The 17,811-nt window shown below is 44.1% G+C and overlaps 1 protein-coding gene across 2 annotated transcripts in view; it reads left to right on the top strand.

Moving 5' to 3' along the window:
* The window catches only part of ZFYVE26 (zinc finger FYVE-type containing 26), a 1,501,667-nt gene that overhangs the window by 995,272 nt on the left and 488,584 nt on the right, over positions 1 to 17,811 (top strand). For both annotated transcript variants that reach the window (XM_069638726.1, XM_069638727.1), the window contains one exon: positions 16,804 to 16,940. In XM_069638726.1, the coding sequence (XP_069494827.1) occupies positions 16,804 to 16,940 (137 nt within the window). The remainder of the gene's footprint in view (positions 1 to 16,803; positions 16,941 to 17,811) is intronic.

A 17,811-nucleotide genomic window follows, 5' to 3' on the forward strand; every position in this document is an offset into this window, starting at 1 on the left:
GGCTTGGTTTTCAATAATCCACTCCAGGAGAGTCTCGAGCGATGCCATTTTGCTTTGACCTAGTGGGTCTGTGATTTATAGGTCGAAAACATTTTCAGAGGGAGGTGACCCATGCTCTTCCTCTGAATCAAGTGGGAATTTGGTGGAGAAGGGTGTAGTCCCCTGTTTGCCCAGCGCTGAGTATTTAGGCATGGCCCCCAAAGATGGTTTTATACCCTAGTGTCCTGTTGGTGGATGATGGTAATTGGGTTTGGCCATATGACAAGGAACGTGTGTCGGACTTTCTATCGGGTCACTTGGATCCCAAGCCAGAAGGAGGACTCAGACCAGCGGACATAGTAATTTTTTATTTATTATTGATATCGTTGAAATAAATCAACCTTTCAATACAAAACATTACATACAATTAATCTTAAAAGGTACATAAGAAATTTAAGAAGAAATTCATTATGATTGATTGAAACATTAAAATTGATACATAAGGATGATGTACAATTCTCATTAACAATGACAGAGAAAAGGAAGTTATTCAGTTCATATAAGACACGTCTAACCAGGAAACAATGAGAACGAGGAAATTCAACATGCTATTCTTGGATAATGACAGAGAAATCAAGTAAACAACAACAATTGTTTAATAGGTTAAGTTCACTCCATAAAGAAAATTGACAATGGCAATTTGAAGGGAGACATTGGTCGTCAGCAGTAATGTGGACCATCTTTCTACTGATTCTAAGTTCCCCAGGTAGCTACAATGCCATGAGAAAAATGTCAAGCACTCTTGAACTAGCGCAGGGCATAACGAAAGTATATGCTCTAAGGTTTCTATGGCTTTAGTATCACAACAAAATCTACAGGAAGAGGCCACCTCCTCACTGCCCTTCCGTTTGGCCAAAAGTTCACGAGTGTGTCATAAATTCAGGCGCATTCTGAGAATGCCTGAGCGTATTCTCTTACAGGGAAATTTTAAGAGATAAGGTTCAATACATCCCAACCTCTTATGTCTAAATTTTTCAGGGATTGCGGACTTATATTGCAAGCATTTGTTTCGAGTATTAATCCAATCATTACGGTAAATTAGTTGTTTTACTTTGTTTGGATTGGTCAAGAGCAATTTAAGCGACGCATCTGCTTCTGCCAGAGTGCGATAAATTGCCCGCAACCACTGTTTGACAAGAGTGTTCAGTACGGAAAATGTAATTCGACAAAAATTGTAAAATATTGTACTCACAGTGAGGTAGAAGGGTTTTCCGCAATAAAGCACATGTTCTCCACTGATACTGAGCATTGAGAGAAGTGAGACCTAATTCATACCGTATCCAGACTATCGGGATACATTGGGGCAGCTGAAGAATGGCTTTCCAGAATTTGCCTTCGAGCTTATCAAAGACTTTTGGTAACCATGGTGATTGAGACTCCATATAGGATGCATGGGGTGGCTTTTTGTTTCCAAAAGAGGACTGCTGGTTGCATCGAAAAAGCACCATACCGATGCATTATAATTTTTGTTTGGGAGATAGCCGAGTTGAGCTTACACTTAATGGCATCGAGGTGAGGATTAGTCGAGACACTAACATCAAAAACCATACCAAGATAAACATAGCTTGATACTAACGCCAGATTTGTGTGATTGATTGACCAAGATGGAATAGATCTCATTATATTACGTGGTCTGTAGACGACGACCTGGGTTTTGGTTGTATTCACACGTAAATCATTGGTCAATATATAGCTATTAAAGCAATCAAGAAGTTTTTGTAGTCCAGCTGGGGTTTTGGAAACTAACACCAAGTCGTCGGCATACATTAAAGTTTGAATCTGGCAATTGTTTATCTTGGGGGAGTCTGATGTTATTTCCTCAAAAACCTTTGGAACGTCATACATAAAGTAATTGAAAATTGCTGATGCAAGAAGTCAGCCTTGTTTAAGGCCACAAGCAGTTGGAATGGCTCTAGATAAAAGACCTTCTAAGTTCAGTCTAATGCGCACTGAGGTTTCCCCATGCAACAACTGAATGATTTGGTGTAGAGTGGACGGACACTTATCTCTGGTAAGTTTTTCAAAAAGAATCGGACGAGAAATGGCATCAAATGCCGTGTGGAGATCCACAAAGGCAAAGTAAAGTGCTTGTTTGGTATTTTGCGCTTGAGATTTAAGGGCGTTAAGACAGAACAAGTTAATATTTGTGCCTAGACCCGCAAGAAAACCCATTTGAAACGGGTCTCTTGCATGAGCTACTTTGGTCCAGATGTTAAAGTCCCTCAAGATAAGTTTGGAAAAAAGCTTTCCGGGGGCATCAAGAAGGGCAATGGGTCTATAATTGCACGGTAAAGTGCGGTCGCCCTTTTTGTGAATAGGAACTATAATAGATGTTTTCCATGAGTTGGGAATCTTGCGAGTTCTGATGATAGATTGGAAAAGATTTAATATTCCAGACCACTTTGAAGGGTTCAATTTAAACATATGATTACTAAGGCCATCAGGGCCTTTAGCCCGAGAAGAGCTAATATGTCTAATATATTCTTCAAGTATAAGTGGGGGAACAAGCAAGAGACCAACGCTCAGAATCATTAGGTAGCTTGACCAAAGGCACAAACGATGAGTCTGCATACAGGCTAGAATAGTGTTTGATCTATTGGGTCTCAGTAACACTAGAGGCCTGTAAATTACCTTGAGATTTATTAGCACATTGGTTGAAAATTGCCCAGGTTTCGGCCGTATTCTTATTTGCTATTAATTTGAGCATATGTTCGCCATCTACTTGCAAGATGTGTGCACGGTGTTGTTTCATCCAATTGTGGAATCTGGTTTTAAGGATTCTCAACTGTTGAATGAAATTAGGCAAATTTATTTTGACAATCATTCTTTTTTCACGATGATATTGGGACTTTTTAGCCTTGATTAGTGGATTGAAGGTATGTTTGTGTGGGTGAAGCTCTGTTTTTGGATTTGGTTTCATACGGGAATCAAATGTAAGGAGAAGGTTAGTATACTGTTTTGGACAAATAGAGCTATTATTTGAGATGACTAAACGAGCTAGAGATGACAAGTTATTATTTGACCAACGAAAGCGCGTTTTAGCATTATTGACTATTAGGTCGTCCGTATAGTATGACCTTCTGATAGCTAAATAATTCCACTTGATTGTAAGCACTAGTGATCACTATGTATTTGTGGAAATATTTTAAAAGTGCTTATTTGTCCAGTTAAGTTGGTATGTGTATACATATAGTCTATTGTAGTAGATATGGAACCCCTATGCCATGTGGGCTGAGCCGGAATATCGCCTTGAATTTCACCATTGGTCATGTGAAAATTGCGATTTGACATAAAGGAGGTCCATCGCTTAACCTTCTCCGTTGTGATTTTTCCTTTAGGATTAATACAGTCCAAGTTAAGATCACCTACAATAAGGGTATCCGTAATGTCTTGGGAAAGGAACACTAAATCTAAGAGTCTGGACAAACCTGCATAGAAAGCAGCATCAGTCAACCCCAAAGGATTACGATAAATATTAATCAATGCAATAGTATGTGCTGGACATGTAATCTTAACAAGTTGGATAAAAGCAGAAACAGAATCCTAGGCTTCAATGGCAAAACCACTGGACATGTTCACTCCTGTCAACAATCCTGATGATGGTCGACCTTTTTGACTCCCAATAGCTGGAAGGAGAACAATCTCATAATTATTCCATACAGGTGTTTGTAGGAGCCAAGTTTCTTGTAATGCTAATATGTCCATAACAGCTGGAAAGTTAGCAATAGAGGTTTGTAGATGTGTGTAACCTTTAGTGTTCCAACTAGCAAAATTAATTAGATGATCTTTGGATGTTTCTAATGGTTATGACATATACAACTCGGCACGACCAATGTTCTGCATCAAAGAGAAGCTTGCGCTAGATTGATTAGATGGTTGCTTTGCATTAGAGTCCCCATTCATGAATGCTGGGTCTTGTGCTAATAGAAACCCCATCGAAAATAATTGCATTTTCGATTTCCAAATGGTATTTAGAACGATACCCGAAGGTATCCACAAACGCACCACTGAACAAGTATTTTCAGAAATAAATTCAATCTGCTCAATATCACTCGAGCTTATGTCTTCGAGCTCCACCACTTCGGAGAAGATGTTGAGCACACTACGACGGTTCAAATCGTAGGTGCCAAAATTTCCTCCTCGACACTTCAAAATTAGAGAATGACATTTGCGCCGTGCCAAGGGATGACAAGTGGGTATCGCTGGGATGTTATTTTGGGAATTGTGGCTATCAAAATAAAGAGGATCATTTAAGCTAGATTTAGATGAATCTGTAGCGTGAGATGGACTAGCATGAGGGCGATTGTCAGTACGCAGAGAAGATTGTTGAGTTACTGTGGATGTTGGCATAGAACTCGGTAAGAGCCACTGGCTCAGAGACGAAATTGGACCACTTGGTTTTTGAGGAAGTTTAGAAAGGATAGGCTGAGAACAGGAGGCCAGATATGCATCTACAGCCTCACGTATTTGTTCCGCCGAGATTGTGGTGGAAGGGTCGATGTTCTTTTTAGTGGCTGAAGACACAATTTTGTCACTAACAACTAGGTTTGTTTGGCCTTTGCCTTTGTTTGGATGTTGGCAAGTAGAAGTTAGCTCAAGTTCACGAATCAAGGCATCTAAGGGAGGATGGCTAGAGGCAATGGTAGTAATAGGTACTGAAGGCAACACTGGGATGGTAGACCCAATATCAGACTGTAAAGGGCTCTGACACGGAGGTGGAACAGATAAGATCAGATTTGAAGACGGCACTACGTTATTAGCCAGGGGTACAGTTGTAAGTCCCAAAATGGGATAAGGATTCTGCAGACCAGTAGTAGGAGGCACTGAAGGAGTGGATACTAATATCGATCGTGTAGAATCTAGAATAGGCACTGACTTGCTCGTCAAGGAAGCAATTGGGGCTTGGATCGGAAGACAAGAAGTTACACTACTAATGGTAGACGCCAGAGCAGGAGCCAGCGTAAGTAAAGGTTGTTTAGACACTGACATTTGTATTGAATCTTGAGAAGCTTGTGTAACTACCAAAGACTCAGGTACCGGGGTCAAAGTTTGAAAAAAAGTTTTCATGGTTTGCTTCTGCAATGTCAGAGTAAACAGGTTGGAGTTTTTCTTTTTTTTTCTGTGTATTTTGAGAGATTTTGGAAGTTTTTTTTTTCTGTTTCTCCTTGCTGGTAAGGACGGAATATCATTTCCTTTCTCATCAGTAATCGCAGGAGACATAGAGGCTGGGGAAGGTGAGAGCTCTAAGATAGAAGGATCAGTTGTGAGAGTAGTGTGTATATCATTCACAGGATTACGAGTGGCGGAAAGATTCAGCCGTCCTTCAGAAGTAATAATATCCGCAAATGCAGGTATAATCTGCAGAGGTGAAAAATTAAGGGACAGGGGACTTGTTGATCCGATGGTCATGATTGAAATATCGTCATCATGAGCATTGTTGGTTGGACAAGGATCGTGGGGATTTGATGACAGATTATCAGCCAAAGTCTTGAGTAGTACTAAGGTTTCGTGTGCTTCTACTGAATGAGCAGTAACTTTGGCATCTAAACATTCAAATAGTTTAAACAGACTTTGTAGATTTTGCTGCATAGCGGCCAAAGTAATATCGGATGTTGATAGAGCAACCCTGGCCTCTATTGGGAGGATAGCTGGAGGGGGATGTGAGTCACCTGATAGTACATTCCGCACTGGTGATGTTATTGCAACAGGGGATAAGCTCTTAGACGGCACATTTATTTTATCCACCAGATTAGATAATGAGGTAACAGATGGATTCTGAGAAGTGAATTTTCCCGCAGCACTTTGAAAGGAAAGTTCCTTTGGGACTTGTATTTGAATTCTACGAGGTGTCGGATAAACAAAGGAAATAGAAGGGGAACTTGGTGAACACTCCGAGCGTAAACTGGCTGAAATAAGATTAATTACGCTCTGGGAATCCTGCAGTATGGAATTATTCGAATCAGAATGTCTAGCATGTAGTGAGAGTTCAGGTTCGAAACATGGAGAGGACGTTAAATGTCTATCTAAGTGTTAAGCGCCTCTTCTTTTAATAGTCAAACAAGGCAAGGGTGTGTGCAACATTGTGTTGTCTGAGAGTGGGCGTGCCGCTCTCATAGCGTCACTTTTAGGTTGTTCCTCCGTTATAGGCTCATAAAGAGACAGAGTGTCAGAAACTGGAAGAACTTTGCTAATGTGCTCAAGGGTTGATGGAATCTTTGTGCAATAGGAGCTGGCTAACATAGTAACAGAGGGAAGATGGACAATCCTACGAGAAAGACAAATGAGTCGTGCTGCAGGTATTGTCAATCCCTTCTGGCGTAAATTTTGAGGCATACCAGAAGTTAGTAAATAAGCCATGTAGAACGCCCAACAATTCAAAATTGAAGATTAGATGAAATACAAAACTGGATCTTTCACAATGGTACCACAACAATAAACACACAGTAATTGATTTGGGTGCCTTCAAAGCATGAAAATGAAAAGCTTATAAATAGAGTACAACAGTCACTTGGTTCTCTTAATTCAAACAAAAGTTCACAAATTATCCAGCCACAGGGTAAGGAACGCCCGACAGCTTAAGGAGCTGCCAGAGTCCGTCTCTCCCCCCTTACCCTTGTGACAATTGGGTGATTGTACAGCTGTTGGAACAAAGTACCCCCAAACTGGAGTACTCGCCGCACAAGGACATGGACACAGCTCAACAGCGGCTCTAGCCCTTACTGCCTCCAGGGCTTAACGCCGCAAGGGCGATTTTGCCCTGTATAGTCAGTGCCACCCAGAGCCAAACAGCAGCAAAACAGCTCTTTGCATATGAAATGCAGTGCCCTTTACTCCGCAGTCGGGCTTAACGCCGCAAGGGTGGCTGGGGCGGGTTTTTCAAGGCTAGTAGTGTCACGTGACGATTCACCTGACCGCCGCAAGACCCCTCCACCACCAGGAAATGCGGGCAAGCCGGCAAGAGTCCAAGATGACTCGCAGTGCCGATGTTTAAGTATTTCGAACAAAAGCGCTTTCACAAGTTCCTCTGAAAGGGCAAAAAACACCGGACATAGTGTATACAGAACTTTATCTAAATAAACAGAAAAAGCCTCCTGGGTCTTGATCCAATAGTCAAGATATAATTGTGAAGATTAGCATGCGTCACTTCCTGATGGAATTGTGGATATAATCATGCGTCCATCTAGATAGGGATGCTACTAACCAACCCTACTAATAAAAAAAAGAACTCACCCCTCTGCATACTGTAGGGGAGGCATGGTATCACAGGTATGACACTGACACAATATGTACAATTTATAAAACCTTCATTAAAGATGTTGGGGCTGGAGAAACTCAGACGTTGCCCTATAACTAAGATGGGAGTAGTCTCGACCATCAAACGATAAACAAAACAGTCCTAGTGGAGTGTGTCAAATCAGAATGGCCTATGCTAACAAAACCTAATGCCTGCCCTATCTCTTGTGCAAAAAGTGTAAAAAGGAGAAATGTATCCAAAGGAACAATCAGTGTTCAAAAGAATAAATGTGGTTGCACCAGCTCTCCTCCCCAAGTTAGACCTCACAAAGTAAGGCTGTCCCTGTAGGCAGGATGACACACTCTGGTTCGGTTTTTGACATAATGAGCCGTTCCAAACCGTGGATTGAGGCCCGCCTGGCCTTCCACGTTAAAGTCTCTTTTCCTGACTTCCAAATAATGTCTAAAAAAAAAAAATAAACGTTCACATAGGTCCCCCTTGTCGGGCTCAGATCTCTCACAACAAAGTTCATCATAACTTGCAAGGGGGCTCCCTTCCCCAAGCTGCTTATACTTCGGCTCTCCCTCTGTCGGGCTCGGACCACTTTTGGGTGTTAAAGACTTTCAAATGTGCATGGCTTTCTTTACAGACCAATACAGGACCACTGTGAGTCAAAGTTCACATTTTAACTTTCCCTCTCCCCTTCTTTAGGAGTTAATCTTGCTTACTTCACTTTTGCTGTTCATTCGCTTTATTGCTCCAAACTATGTACCTTTCCCAGAGACTTTCGAGTGGGCTACCTCCTTTCACCGGACCACTCTATTACTTATTATCGCTGATCTCACAGCTGTCCTTACTTCAAAGTTCATTCACAGGTCTGCCTTTCTTTGCATCTCATCCACATGCGTGCAACCTACACTTGCAATATAATGTTGCTACTTCAAACTTTAACACATAACAGTCTCTCAGGTTGCTTGCCAACTCACCGGCTGTGTGTGTTTCTTTCATGATTTTACGATTTCCAATTCATGAGTCATGTTTAGTACCACATGCTTAAAAAAAACCCCCTCCCAACTCTGCCTTTCACCCGGGAGGGTCGCTGACATCCTTGAAACACAATGCCTTCTGATGTGGGATCTGGCCTTCTCCATGTGTCTTTCGTGCCTGTCGGTGGCAACGACCTCCAGTAGGGAACTCTTGGGGTTTTTGACCCGCTGCTCTCGTCCCTTGGTCCATCGCTCTGCTCCAGTAGGTTTGCCTTTATCCCAGAGGTTCTGCTCGTACTCGTGTTTCAGCTTGCACAGTGTGTAGCTCTAGGTTCTGCCTTTTATTCCTGTGAGGAGAGGTCATTGGTATCAGGTGTATGCACTTAGAGTTAAGTGCCTGACTTTGCCTGACCCGATTAGTGGGACATGTCCAGTACGATGTGTGAAAGTTAATGTTACTCTGTCACCCTCTTCCTCGGCCCAGTGTTTGTGTAAAAAGGGGGGGCGGGAGTTGGGACATCAGAGTATCCTAAAAAATAGGATGGGATGGGGAATACTGCATCTCATCAACGGCTGCCTCCCCCCCACTCCCTGACAACCCCTCACCAAGGTGATCCTCACGCACTGGTCAACCCCCAGGGTCTGGATCCATAGGCGATGGCCGTGCCCTGGCCAACTAAGAGAGAGATCCCTGGGGACTAGCAGGTGAGACCCCTCTGGTTTCTCACAGTACATCTTTCAAACTCTGAACTAAACACAACCATGCCTTCTAAAGCACGACAAACCACACACACTTCACTACAATGCAACAGCAAAACAGACCACACATAGCCTTGCACAACAGCAAATGAAGGCTTCCAACTGAAAAACACACCTAAGTTCTGTAGATGCTGTAGACTGAACTCAAGCTGCCAACAGCACATTAGAGCTCTCCTGCTCTTTCTCCTGCTCAGTCTTATCTGCCAGAGCGCCAGGGGACCACTGCAGTGGTGACAGTGTGTGGCATAACTATTCTTTAACATAACATTAGTTAGTATCAGGTTTGCTCAAAGGAACAGTTCTTTGCAGTCTATAAAGGTTCCTCAAATGTTTCCCCAAAGTTCCAACAAAACATCTAAAGTCCCTGAAAACACAAAATGACAAAATTTCTTTAGGTAGAGGGATATTTCCCTGAACCCTCTCCACCACTTTGGTTGATCTTTCTTCACTTTTATTCACTTTTATTACTGCTATGGGGAGGGCCCCTGTGGCTCCTTTTTTTGTCCCTCTGTCCCAATGTCTCACTCAACTCTCTGGGATTTTGATGCTCCCTCTGTTTGTTTGGCTCTCTTAGCTCCAGTGTGACCCTTCTTCAGTTTTTTTACAGCTTTGGTTCCTCGGGCTTCTGGAATCCTTCTCCTTATCTCTTGCTTGCTTCTCTGGTCCATGTAACCCTTGGATGGTGCTACGGCAATCCTTCTCTGTCCCTCTCTCGTTTGTTCCTCGCCTCCCTCAGACCTGCGGTGGTAGAGTTCCCCACGACTTACTGCCCTTCAGTAATGGAGACAAGCAGTTTTCACATCCCACTCTTCTCAGCGCCCCTCGCTGCTCGGGATAAGAGCGGGGGGCCCGTCCTCCCTTGGTTCCCGGATTTGGCAGATATTTTGCATGCTCCGGGCCCACCACGTTCTGTATGTGGTCCCATCTCTAGGTACGGTCCTCTTTGCGTGGCCTGTGCCTCTCAGGCCCATTCGCTGCTGGGTGCACGGGTGTCCCTTAGGTTTACGCTGGTTATGGCTGTTCTGGGCGGCTCCGACCCTCGCCGATGTTCTAGGTGTAGGGTTTCTACTCCTTCATTCAAGGGTTATTGTCCCTTTATTCTCCCCTGTTGATGCAGGTAGCAGCATATTGCTTCATCGCTTTCCTTTCACACAAAGGGAATGAGGACTGGCTGCAAAACTCATGTTGGATATCGAACATGGGTGCCCTTGAAGGCATGCCTAAGAAAATGTCTGCCTCCAACCAAGTATGTGATAGCCAACTGTGTTTATAGACTCTCATTGGAAGAGGATATCTTTGAGACACCCCAACCTGAGGAGGTTAGCAGGGGTCTCAAGGCACATGAAGGAGTTGTGTCGTTGTGAGGCTGCAGATTCAAACTCAACTGGGGAAAAAGGGGCCGTGAATCAGTCAGAAAAAGCGAAAAGAACAGGGCTTCTTGCCAGAAGTACAGTCGAGGACTTTCGCCCTCACAGCCATCGTCTAAGTACTTCCGTTGTCCCTCTTGCACTCTTTCAACTTGGAAAGAGAGCCAAGCGCTCTTCACAAATGTTTACACAAAGCACTTTGTATCCAGCTACCTTGTGATCACTACAATTATCTTTAGACCACGCTCTTAATTGAGAATCTAGGGAACAACTGCTTCTTCCTGTTAGCAGAGTACATTCAATCTACAGCCCGCTGTTTCTTTAATGATGCATACAAGAATCTCTGCCAACCGAGTTCCTTTAGCGATAGACCTGACTTCAACCTGCAAAGTTGTCCTTTGGGAAAAATAATGATGTGCCTTTCTTTAGAAGAACTTGTAACCAGAAGTACTCTTCCTGCTCGAAATGGAAGCCAGAGGATTCACATGGCCACATACAAATCAATCTTCCCTTAGCCGGACCCTCTTCCTTTTTCCCCTTAACTAACTAGTCAGTGAGTATGGTATGCTGCTATAGGCAAAGCACATCTGTGGAAACTGTATTCGGGACGTGGTATGAGAGATGTGGGAAGATGTGATGTCGCGATAGGAGAATAGGCTATTTTCGTCTGCATCAGTGGTGGACAGATGCACTGTATGAGACATGTTAACATTGCTGTCCGAGCAGTGCTTTGAGGTTTCATCAAGCTGCTCAGGAGCAGGAGCTCCCTGACTGGACCCGCCACTGCAGGAGCAGATGGCGGCTGACCCGATGCGCGGCTGACCCGATGCACAGCTGATCCATGCTTGAATTTCGAGCAAATGCGGTAAGCGCCGCGACCGCCCCCGAATCCGCACCCGCAGCCCCAAGATGCTTCTATATTTAATTTTTAATGCGGCTGGATGAATATCCCTTGCGGATGCCTTCACAGCTGACTTTAAGGCCCCGGATCGTTCTGCACGCCATAAAGGTACACAAGGTACCTAGTTATTCAAAGATGGCCGTCCAATGGATTCTCAAGGTCTCCCCAGCCTAGCCAGGCCCACAACAGCACCCACCCACCTCCTCATTGGCTGCCTGCACCTTCTTCAGCCGGATAGGCTGCCGGCAGGCACAGCTGGCCCACTTCTAAACAAGGCCCACGAGAATAAGCCTGTCGCCTGTTCTTTGCCTATTCGTGCCGCCTCTGCTGCCCCACCTGCCAGACCCCCTGGTCCTATGCTTGAATAACACTAAGGTAATTCCAATGCCTCTGCTACCGATTTACCGTGCTGCCTCTCCTGCATCTCCAGCCACCACAACTGGCCCCACAACGATCCCGTGCGCCCATCAATTCCTCGCATCCTATGCACGATCACATGCACACCTCTGCAACAAGCGTGTATGCTAAGCTTCCCTTATATACTACTGGCATGTCCAACAGTGCCTTACACTGATGTGACCCGCATATCACCTACAGTTAACCTTGCTGCCGATGCCAAGCCCTGCGGACCTGCAACACTATCTACTTGTAAGCCTCCATGTGACCATCTATTTATTTTCTCACACCCTAGCATTGGTGTATCCCTAACGAAAGTTCTGCCCGGTGGCTTATCGCCTACACAGAGTACTTTAACCGTACTGCAGAACCTAAAGGCAGTCACCACCTAGAGACTACTCAATCTGCCCTACATTAATGCATGCACACTCAACAAACTCTAATCGTGTTGCTTTATTCCAACCCTTCTATTTTTTTAATACATTCCAGCCACCTCGCCCTTCTTCGGGTCGAGCTGTCATTTCAAAGCTTTTTAGCCACCCTGCCAGTCTTTGAACCTAGTCGTCACGTAATGCATACTAGCCACGTTGTTGCACTAGATTACTGTTCCACTCATTCTAGGTATTACTTGCCACATCTTGAATCTAGCTGTTTATTCATGCATTTTAGCATAATTGCCACATCTTGAATCTAGCTGCTTATTCATGTTTATAGCCAAAGTGCCACATCTTGAATCTAGCTCTTTATTTATGCATTTCAGCATAATTGCCACATCTTGAATCTAGCTGTTTATTTATGCATTTTAGCCAAATTGCCAAACTTCGAATCCAGTTGTTAACTCGGGTACTGTGGCCTATCCGCTCTGTCTTTAACCGAGGCGTTTCTCAATGTATTCTTAGCCAACCTGCCACACTCATATCCTAGTTGTTGATCTAGGTACTGCGGCCAGCATGCCACATTAGTTCTACCTCCTAGGTGTTACTCAATGTATGCTTAGCAACACTGCCCCAACATCTCAAATCTAGGCCACTCCCAGTACCCCTGCCATATCAACCACCCCCTATCTAGGTGCTACGTAGTGCTTCCACTTGTGGCCACCTAAACCCAGGTATCACTCAGCGTTCCCACAACACTCTCGACCTCACCACTTAGCATGTGTCTATTCACCATTAACCTGCATGCCTATTTCTTGCTCAGCCTCTATACTGCATCACCGCCTACGATGGTTCCACACCTACCCAACACGCCAGCCTTAACCAGACTTAACAACCAAGCACCTTACTTAGACTTAAACGTTCCGCAGTTACTGCTACCTACCAGTCTCCCTCGCACCACCATAGATGGGAACCTAGGACTTAGAGCCAGACTAGCCAAAATCTATGAGCCCCTTGCCCACCATACAGAACTCTAGAACGCTGCCGCCTCGACCAAATTCCTCCACACAAACCATCAACTCTCCACAAAACCTCTATCCCACAACCTCTCATAACTCCCTCAACCAGGGCACTCCTGAACATACACAGGACAAGCGCCATACTACTACTTCTAAAAACATAGCTAATACTTCCAAAAATATAGATAGTCCCAAAACCAAGGGAGCCTTGATCAATGCCAGATCGCTAGTAGCTCATGCTACAGAAATCGCAGACCTAATCCTTACAGAAGACCTCGACTTCCTTGCCATCACTGAGACCTGGCTACACCCAGCAGCAGGCCCTATGCTCATGTTGGCAGTCCCAGATAACTACTCTATCCTGCGACAAGACCGCCCCAACTCCAGAGCAGGGGGTGTCGCCATCATCCATAAGTGCAGTCTTACCATGAGACTAGCTACTTCTACCGATGCCCTCTCATGTGAAACACTAGCAATCAAAATTCCATTCACTAATACCCAAACCCTTAATATCTATCTGATCTACCGCCCGCCAGGCCCCATCGGCACCTTCGATGAAGACCTCAACTCTATTCTATCCAGCAACCTCAAAAGCTCCACTCAAGTTCTCACCCTGGGAGACTTTAACTTGGGCTACAATGACCCGGAAGTCCATCACGCTAGCACTATAGTTAACACTCTTACTGAATTAGGCTTCGCGCAAAGATGCACGGCACCCACGCACTCGAAAAGCAGAACACTTGATTGGGTGGCCGACTACAATTGCCTAGCGAATATCACAAATGTCTCACCCCTAGCCTGGACTGACCACCACTTGGTATCATTCATGCTCTCTACTGACAGACTTCCACCCCCGCCGACCACCAAGGCTCCACCCACTCTCACTAGAAACAAGAAGAACATGACTGCAGAAAGACTCATCCCAAACCTTCTCCCTACACTCAACACACTTCCTGACAACCTGGACCCAGAGTCCCTGGGTGAAGAATATAACAAGATTATGGCCACCTCACTGGATCACATCGCCCCCCTTAAACTTAGATCCAGTAAACCAAAAACGCACCTCAACAAATGGTACACACCATTCCTCAAAAACCTAAGGCAGCAAAAAAGAAACTGCAAGGCCATTTGGAAAAAAAACCTTCAGTCTCAAACACATTCAAACTCTCCAAACTAGCTGCACTCTACAAAAAAGAAATATACCTAGCCAAACGAGCCTCCTTTGACTCCCGCATATCCCAAGCTAAATCCAACATGAAAGAACTCTTCTCCATCCTTAAAGAAATAGAAACCCCTATAGCACCCCTTGACACTTGCACAAAAGATAAAAACTGGTGCTCAGAAATTCAAAGCACCTTAGCGTATAAGATTGCGACTCTTCAAAGTAAAATCTCCAGCAAAAGAGCCTCCCTGAATGACACCTTCCCATCAAAAATTCCGGACAAGCTCATGCCCACAGATCTCTCCTGTTTCCAGTTCTCCAAAGTCAACATACTGGAAGTCAAAAAAATTATCCTGTACTTGAAACCTAACTGCCAAGGAGATCTGTGCCCAGCACAGCTCATTAAAGACGCTGCCCGCGACCTCTCCCCTTTCATTACGAAATTGATTAATGCCTCCTTCACCACTGGCTCCATCCCTACCAACTTAAAACAATCCTGGGTACTTCCATTACTGAAAAAACCTACACTTGACCCAGCCATACCTACAAATTACCGACCCATAATGACTGTTCCCTTTTTACTAAAAGTTCTGGATAAGGTTGCCTATGTACAAATAGAGAAGCACCTGGAAGAACACAACCACTTAGGATCTAGACAATCCAGGTTCCGTCCCCAACACGGGACCGAAACCGCACTCATTGACTTGAAAGCGCAGATTGATACGCTCAGAGACGATTGGCAGGCTGCCATACTCCTGCTCGACTTATCTGCAGCTTTTGATTTGGTCGATCATTCTGTCCTATGCTCACACCTCAGCTCACTTTTCCACCTGGATCACATCCTTCCTTAAAGGTAGGACCATGCGGGTTTTCTCTCCCACGGCGGCAGCAGACCCTATACCCATCACCTGCAGTGTACCTAAGGGCTCCTGTGTCGCCCCAACACTATACAACATATTTACCAAGCCCCTTTTCGATGATTTGGATCATCTCGGTATCACCCACACTAACTATGCAGATGATACCCAGATCCTCCTTCCGCTTTCTGGAGATTATGGAAAGGATTTGGCCTTGCTAAATAGGGTGTATATCATCATCCAGGCATTGATGGCCACGCATGGACTATGCCTGAATGATGATAAAACGGAACTCATCCTAGGTACCACATTCAGCCTAAAGAAACTTGGCCCGGTCTACAATTCCTTCATGATTGACGGGAACATCATCAAAGTCGGTCAGGACGTCAAAACATTGGGATTCTACCTAGACTCCAATTTCTCCTTCAAAAAACAAGTGAGCTCCCTTGCATCTTCCACGGCCTATACGTGCAAATTAATCCGCACAGCTAAACCTTTCCTGACGGACACTAGTTGCCTGACACTCGTCAGAGCCCTCATATTGTATCGCCTCGATTATTGTAACGCCCTTTACCTGGGATCCTCCAAGGCCACTACCAGAAAACTGCAAACCCTCCAGAACAACGCTCTCAGAGCCGCTCTGGGCATCTCCAGAAGAGAACACATTACAGGACTCAGCCAACAGAACAACTGGCTCTCCATCAGAGATAAAATTCTCTTAAAAACGGCATCACTCACCCACAAGTCTATTAATAATGCTGCCCCAATTTACCTGATTAACAGATTCCACAGACAGCCCTCCTTAAGACCCGTCAGAATTGCATACAAAGACTGTTTAGCCATTCCCCACTACAAACGTGCCACCATAGGGGGCAACAGTTTCCAGGTAAAAACAGCCACACTGTGGAAGTCCCTGCCCCCAAACCTTAGAATGGACCTGCCCTATCAGAACTTCCGCTCCAAGGTAGTCTCTTGGCTGAAATTGGAGGCCCACTAAGACAATGAAGTGCCCAGCACTACCCGCACTCTCTGTAACCACGTGTGCCTTCTTGCTTATTTGTATATAACGGCCTGCTGGCTTCACTGTTGCCATGTATATAACATTGGTGTACCTTATTCTTGTATTATGTATATTCTTTGTGTATTGTAACCAAGCTTTGAAAATTCTTGTAAAGGCTGTGCCCCGATGCCCACGGGTACGTTCGTGCATTATAAATAATAAAACAAGCAAACAATGACATTTCCAGAGCTTTGTGCACCTTTCCTTTGCCCAACTGTCATGTGTGTCAAAGTGCATTTACTTCATGTGTATTAGGATGTAGATCCGTAATTACCCATTTGTGCTATGATGAATTGATCATTAAAGGACTTTTTGCTTGTGGGTTGAAAAGGTACAATAAATGATATTGAAGTGATGTGGTATATAGTTTAGTTACATTGTATGTATTTGCTGAGCATGAATTGTTACATACTGCTGCATGCCTTATGCTTCCCGGATCATACTTGTAACCGTAATACCTGATTGATCATGAAAGGGATGCCTTTACTATATGGCTTGACCTTGCACAGATTGTGTTCCCTTGTGCCCGTTGAAACGCCCTATTACAGAATAGCGCTATTTGAAACCCCAATAAAATAATATATTAAAATAAAGCATAAACAGTGTGATTTCTTTTTTTGACGTTCACCTTTTATCTTTTTCTTTGAAGTTCAATCGTCGTCATCACTGTAGACGTTGTGGCAGGTTAGTTTGCAGTTCCTGCTCCACAAAGAAAATGGTGGTGGAGGGGTGTCGTGAAAACCCAGCCCGTGTCTGTGACCAGTGTTTCACCTTTTACACCAAAGAGTAAGTGTCTTTATGGCCATTTCTACAAATCATATTGTGTAAGCAATGTGTGTTTTTCTGTCACTTTTCTTCTGACAGTGGAAGCCATTTTGGAATAGCAAGGAGAAGTCATGTCCTTTTTACATTGCTGTGCACTACGTAACACGAGATACAAATACCAAAAGTGGGCGAGTAACTGTGTAGTGCGCTCACCTCCCTGGAGTCTTGTAAAAAATGCAGCAGAAAATACACAAGGTTCCCCTTGATACCTCAAAGGGAATAGACAATGGCAGTTGGTGTGTGTACTTATGCTGCGCAAGCAGACCAAAATTATAGCAATCAATACTCAAAGTTAAATTTCAAAACCCATAACAACATCAGAAAAATATATATTGCTGAGGCCGTTGGAAATGTGAAAGGTGATTTATTCTAAGCACAGCCGACACGTGTTTTGACCAATCGGTCGTTCTCAAGGCAGATAAGTAATTCTGGGAATTAAAGGCATTGGGACCTTTCATATACAATGAAGATTCATTGGAATAGATTGGCCACTGCGCCCCATCAAGACATATATTAAGGCATTTAAGCCACAAACTCAGATGGCATAAAATGGTGGTTTATGAAAGAGGCACCTTATCTCAACTGTACTACCAACTTAATTCACCTAAGAAGCTCTGCTATAGATGAAATAGGGCTTCATCCCCAGAATTACTTATCTGCCTTGAGAACGACCAATTGGTAGAAACATGTGTCGGCTGTACTTAGAATAAATCACCTTTCACATTTCCAACAGCCTCATATATATATATTTTTCTGATGTTATGGGTTTTGAAATTTAACTTTGAGTATTGATTACTATAATTTTGGTCTGCTTGCGCAGTATAATTGCTAT

The sequence above is a fragment of the Ambystoma mexicanum genome, chromosome 14 (assembly GCF_040938575.1).
Source record: "Ambystoma mexicanum isolate Mex_15411 chromosome 14, UKY_AmexF1_1, whole genome shotgun sequence".
Classification (NCBI taxonomy): Eukaryota; Metazoa; Chordata; class Amphibia; order Caudata; family Ambystomatidae; genus Ambystoma; species Ambystoma mexicanum.